The 6,665-nt window shown below is 40.9% G+C and overlaps 1 protein-coding gene across 1 annotated transcript; it reads left to right on the forward strand.

Annotated features, from left to right (window-relative positions):
* Positions 1-721: 721 nt before the first annotated feature.
* Positions 722-6,429, forward strand: LOC308294905 (DNA-directed RNA polymerase II subunit RPB3-like; the record flags this gene model as incomplete). Its single annotated transcript, XM_080737827.1, has 9 exons — positions 722-807; positions 1,326-1,375; positions 1,544-1,612; positions 1,762-1,814; positions 2,342-2,470; positions 2,764-2,821; positions 4,576-4,744; positions 5,028-5,102; positions 6,285-6,429. The coding sequence occupies 9 exons, from the start codon at positions 722-724 to the stop codon at positions 6,427-6,429; spliced, it is 834 nt and encodes a 277-aa protein (XP_080593953.1).
* Between the last annotated feature and the right edge of the window lie 236 nt (positions 6,430-6,665).

Below are 6,665 nucleotides of genomic sequence, written 5' to 3' on the forward strand. Positions count from 1 at the left end.
ATATAATATATATATATATATATATATATGGCTAATATTGTTTTTCTTTTTAAACATATATATATATATATATATATATATATATATATATATATATATATATATATACATATATATGTATATATGTAATATATATATGTATATATATATATATATGTATATATATATATGTATGGGCATGAAAAGGTGCGTACTGTCATTTGGAAAGACCGAGTGTGTTCAGTGTGGCTGTTTACAATTAACGACCAGTTAATCTCTAAACTCTGAAACTTTCTGAAAAGCAGCAGTGGCATAGCCTCCCGTTAGTTTAGACGTTGATGCGTGTGAAACTATCAAGCCCAAACGACCAGTTAAGCTGCAAATGCTGCATTTTGCTATAATTTCCTCCATTGTTTACAGCTGAGAAGCGCTCGAGAACACCGTCAAACTCAAACCCCATCTTCTGAGTAGGGTCGTTCAGTGCGTGCACTCAGCACACACCCGGTGCGCCGCGCACTGGATTTCCAAACGACAACGCACCAAGTGCACCGAATAAGCGAACGACAACATTGCACACCAGTGCGTTGAGTGCGCATTTCCTAACGCACCCAAGTGTCCACTTGTTAGCCAATCGTTACGAACCTTAATTTGTAACACTAGCCAGACGGTCAACAGCTGCAAACATTTGTGGCACGATCTGGCAACGCGGTTCTGTTTAGTTTTAACTTGCAGTGTTCAAGTCATGCCGTACGCTAACCAGCCAACGGTGAAAATTACAGAATTAACTGACGAGAATGTCAAGTTTATCATTGAGAACACCGACCTTGCGTAAGTATAAAGTCAGTGTATTTGCTTGCAAATAAAGACGCACTGTAAGCGCGGCGGTACCATTAGCCTTACCGAGGCAAGGAAACAGAAAGCAACAACTGTTCCCACCATAGAGTTGGTTCCCTCTTTTCGAACAGTGGGAGCATATTATTGTTGTATTAATGAGTGGAGAGTGGACATAGTTGTCTCTTTTGATCTTGTTTGTCCTGCGCTTGTGCAAATTCTTTAATCCAAGTTGGATGAGAGAGTTTGCAGAAGTCAAGTAAGTCATAAACATAAAGATTATTAAACTTGTAGGTTATTAAAGGACAATTAGTCGCAGTCAGAAGCATTTTCACTGTTCATTTACATGTGTGAGAGAGTATATGTAACCAAATAGACACACTTAGGGTTCCATTTGTACTCTCACTTTTAGGATACATTTACAGTATTGACGTTTGATTTATCCTATAAAAGTGAATCCTTCTTATCCTCTTTGACAGCTAAATCCTTATCCATAATGTTCTTGTCATCTTCAGGGTCACAAATTCCATCCGACGAGTCTTTATGGCAGAGGTTGCCACAATAGGTAAGATTTGCTACAGTCGAAGTAGCTCTGGTCCATCGCTTTCACCTCCCGCATTGCAATGCGGGAGGTGAAAGCGATGGACCAGAGCTACAGTCGAAGTAACTTGTTAGACCTACATGTCATTCATTTAATGACTATATGGTTTAACATGCATGACTTTCATCTTAGCTATCGACTGGATCCAGATTGATGCCAATTCATCTGTACTCCATGATGAGTTCATTGCCCATAGAGTAGGTATGTGATGTTCAACATTAATTTCAATTTGTCAGTGGGGTTCAAATGTCAAATTAATTTGCTTCAGTATAATATGGCAACATAATATGTTGCCATATTATTCTGAAGCAAATGAACATATTATGTGACTTGTGTGTTTGTGTTTTCAGGCCTTATACCACTGACCAGTGATGACGTTGTGGAAAAAATGCAATATTCTAGGGTAAGAGTCTTATTTCGACCATAGGTCGCAGTTTAGTATGTGAACGGTCACAGCTTGTCCGTATCTGTCTATAACACTGTGGTTCCCCTGACTCACTGTGACATCATGTTCTGACATCACTGTGATGTCATTAACAGAATGGGCTTACCGCTCTGGCTTCAATGTGATGTCACACTAACTGAATCCCATATATATTATATATATGTATGTATACTCTTATCATCATCATCATCAAGCCCATATCTAACAGGACTTCATATGGGAATGCCCATATATGGAGGCCACATTACATATCACACTAACTAACGGCTGGTTCTACAGACGGGGATCTCCATGTATGGGCATAAATTATGTCAGATGTCATAGACATCATAGGACTAACTGAGTAAGCATGTTTGGGCTCTTACAGCATAATTCCATTTACAGTACATGGATCTCCATATATGGGTACCACAGCTTGCTGCGCACAAAATGCAATCCTCTCCCTCCATGATGATTTCTGTCGTTATATTTATTCTCTTATCCAGGACTGTACATGTGATGATTTCTGTCCAGAGTGCTCTGTTGAGTTGACCATGGATGTTCGCTGTACAGAGGACCAGACTCGTCTTGTCACCTCTCGTGACCTCTTGTCCAACAATCCCAGAGTCATACCTGTGAGTGCTTCTCAGTTGTTGTTAGATCTGTAGCTTGCGACCAAAGAGAATGTTGATGTCTGTAGTTCTACAAGCTCTCAAAGCAACTACTTTTAGATCTGCTATTTTCCATTTTTAATGGAATATCTTTGTTTTGAAAAATGTTTGATATTTTTTCTGAAATTATTATTTTCTTAAATCTTTTGAAAGATTTGTAGGAAACAGGGAGAAAAAGAGAGGGATATTTACTTGCAACCCTTAAACATTGAAGTTTGGGAATCACTACAGTAGTTTCTTTGTGTTGTGTTTCACAGGTGACCTCCAGGAATCGTGATCCCAATAGTGATCCCAATGACTATGTTGAACAGGATGGTAAGCTTAAAGGGGCCCCAACATGCTTTTCAAAATATATATTTTATATAAATATTGGTCCATAATACGGTTTTATACAGGTTTTAGCCTAAACAACCACTCAGATATTTAAATTTCATGTTCTGTCTGTCTCATATATATCTATCTATAGAATATAGCCTGCCCAAAAAGTACCACCCCCTTCTCTAGGGGGCCCAATAGGAAATTAGCCCTGTGGGGCGGCATAGCTCAGGGGTAGAGAAACCGTTATTAGAGCATGAAGGGTTCCCGAAGGGTTCCCAGTTCGAATCCGGGCTCCCCCTGAGTTAATGTCGAAGGGTCCTTGGGCAAGACTCTGAACCCCACATTGCTCCCGGTGAGCAGGTTGGTGCCTTGCATGGTTTCCTCCGCCACCGGTGTATGAATGTGTGCGTGAATGGTTGAATGTAATGCACAATCTCTGTAAAGCGCTTTGGATAAAAGCGCTATATAAATGCACCATTTATTTGTGACATAAACAAGGGCTTGTGACATAAACAACGGCCCGATTTCAAAAGAGTACCGTTCAGACACGCCCATTCAGAAAATCACTGAAATGTAAGGCAAGGCTTAGGGTCGATCCATACCGTTATAAGGAGCCTAACTAAGTTCGGTTCGGCCCTAGGCGAACCCAAATATGGTTCGCATCCCCCGGTTCGGGGGGGCGTCAACCTACTAAATTCGGCTCTACGGTGCTGACGAAATGTTGTGACCTCCCGACTTCATTTCGGTACTCAGCGGTGTCTGCTCATTCATTCAGCCCGGCTTCACGTTCATATTCTCGGCTGTGAATCCAAGGAAACAGCGGTCGTTGGGAGGGAGACACGCCGACTTCCAAATGCTTGTGTGGCCGTCTTTTGGGCATCGCAGAGCGGACACAAGTCAGCCTGGCTCTGGCTGGAGACGAAGAGTGGTGGACTGGGAGGCGCGCGACACACACACACACACACACACACACACACACACGCCTTTGCTGCGTGTATCGCTGCTAACGCGTCGCCGACCGTTTTAAAGAGAAAAGAAGAGCTTAAACACAACTTTGCTAATTGCTAGTGTTCCGTGTTGATATGTTTTCCTTTTCCACGACGAGTTGTGACTGCGTGATGACATGCATGCAGCAAGGGAGGCGGCACGTCTATAATGTGAGCTTGTAGATTAAATGTTTTTGACAGAGCTCGAGCCGAGCGTTTGTGAGTGTGAGTGAGAGAGAAAAGACCCGCTGGTGCAGCTGCCTGCTGGAGCTGCTACTCACTGGACCTCCAGTCATTCAGTGTGCAGCGCGAGGGAAGGCAAATATGTATCCGCCATGCAATGCTCATTCATCGGCCACAAACGTCGTCATGCCACGGACCTCCAATATTTACAAGCGACTTGGGCACTAACCGTTAAGAAAGTATGGATGAAATCACCCCCGAACCTAAATAATTTCGGGTCGGGGCGTCCTCCCGAACCGAAATTAGTCGGCTCCTTATAACGGTATGAAACGACCCTTAGAGTTATTGAATGGGTTTTTGGGGGCTGGAAGAGACACTGGGAAGACCAAAAAACAAGAAAGAAATGTGAAATTCATGGATCCTTCCCTCTTAAACTTTGTTCAAGTCATTGTCTGTTCTTCTATAAGTTTGCTATATGGTTTCATCTGATCTTGTCCTACCTCTTCTGCCTATAATAATTATACTACCTCTCTGTCACTGAATTACATACCCACTGTCCCTCCCCCCCATTGTTTTGTCCAGACATTTTACTGGTCAAGCTTCGTAAGGGTCAGGAACTGCGACTGAGGGCCTATGCCAAGAAGGGCTTTGGTAAGGAGCATGCCAAGTGGAGTCCAACTGCAGCGGTGTCCTTTGAGTATGACCCAGACAATGCACTGAGACACACAGTGTACCCACGACCTGAGGAGTGGTGCGTTCATCTTTTCTGTTTGCCAGTGCCTTTTATTGAGCTTTTTGATTCTGCATTGTGATTTTATTTTTAACGCATTTCATATTCTCCTCAACTATTTTAATTGTATTAATGTTAGGCATGGTATTAATGTTAGGCATGGAACATTTTATAATGTTCCATGCCGAATGTGGAGAAGTATAAATGTTACTGCCTTTATAAAGAATGAAGACTATATTTTAATAATATACTGGTAGAATGCTCAAATGTATTTTGACTGGACTGACACAACTGTAATCCCCAGGCCAAAGAGTGAATACTCTGAGATTGAGGAGGATGATGTGCAGGCCCCATTCGATCCAAATGGAAAACCAGAAAGGTAGGCCATCTGCTCCTCTCCTCCTGGGTAATTGCCATCAGGTTTATAAAGATATTTAACTAGAATAATGATGATACTTGAGTAGAATAGAATACACAACTTAATACAAGTACAACAAATGTACCTAGCCCATCACAACAATTAATTTGTTATACAAACTATTCACTGGTAGCGTGCCCAGGATTATTCAACATTTAATCGCCAGGTGCCCATGGCAACCTGCCATTTTACCTACCTTTAAGGTGAGACACCCCAGGTGAAAACATGAAAAATTTGCAAATCTTGAGATTTTGTGCTATTTTGCGTCCTAAACATGTCTTCTTTCAAACTAATGCAAAATAAACGTTCAAAATACACATATAGATGTTCATTTCATGTGTGAAGGTCCCAAGTTAACACCATTTGTTTTCATGCATTTTTTATAAATAATAGATATATAGACAATTAAAAAAAGGAAAAAAAAGATCAAAGAAACATGGCCCCCTCACGTATTAGGAGGGCAGTATGAGTAACCAGAACCGAGGACAGATGTTTTTGATGAATCTAACATGATTAAAATGGAGTTTGAAGTTACAATTGGTTTGTATAGGATGGGGGTGTTTCTGATCTTTAAAGGCTGTTTTCTCAAAATGTGTTAGATACTTGGGTACAAAAATCTCCACTTGCACCCACTTACACTAAACTTTCCAGTTTCATTCGTATCTATATCCTGAAGAATTTTACTGAAGGGTGTGTTGATATATCATTCATAGCCTGATTTAAATCACATTTTATCACTAAAAACATGGTGGGTTTTTTTTGTATTTTTTTTATGACTGTTGACACTATTTTCTGAATTATGGAATGATAAGAGATATCCAAAATCCCCTCTGTAATTTGTTTTGTCTCTAATATGTCAAGAAAATGAAACAATAGTTTTGAACCTGGCTTTATCCATTCTTCAGATTTATGTACCTGAAAAGTATGCAAATTAGGCATTATTAGCGCATATAATGTCTAATTTGCATATCTAAACATATCATTTCAGAAAACTTGTAATACAAAAAGTCTTAGTCTTAAAGGAGTAGTTCACCCCCAAAATGCCTTTTTCCTATTGATTACTCATGGGATTGACGCGTTGCCACGTTGTGTACCTCTAATGCTTTAAAAACAACTCCTCATCTGTAACCTTTACCCTGGCAGGTTCTACTACAACGTGGAGTCATGCGGCTCTCTACGACCAGAGACGATTGTAATGTCAGCCCTGGCCGTGCTCAAAAAGAAGCTGAGTGACCTGCAGACCCAGCTCAGCCATGAGATCCAGAGCGACGTTCTTACCATCAACTGAACTCTGACTTATGTTTACTTGCACGTAGGTGTTGCACACCAAAGATAGTCGATCAACAAGCTCTTTCTGAGCTTATAGATCAACTATTTTCGATGTACAACACCCACACACACAATACAGTATAATGGGGCTTTGAGGGCTCTTCCTCTGAGTTAAGGGCTGTGTTCAGAAAGCATTCATCTCTTGTTTGAATGCTCATCAAAAGGTCATGTTAGTCTTATACTGGATATGGTATG

Source organism: Nannobrachium achirus (genome assembly GCF_963921795.1).
Source record: "Nannobrachium achirus genome assembly, chromosome: 11".
Lineage (NCBI taxonomy): Eukaryota > Metazoa > Chordata > Actinopteri > Myctophiformes > Myctophidae > Nannobrachium > Nannobrachium achirus.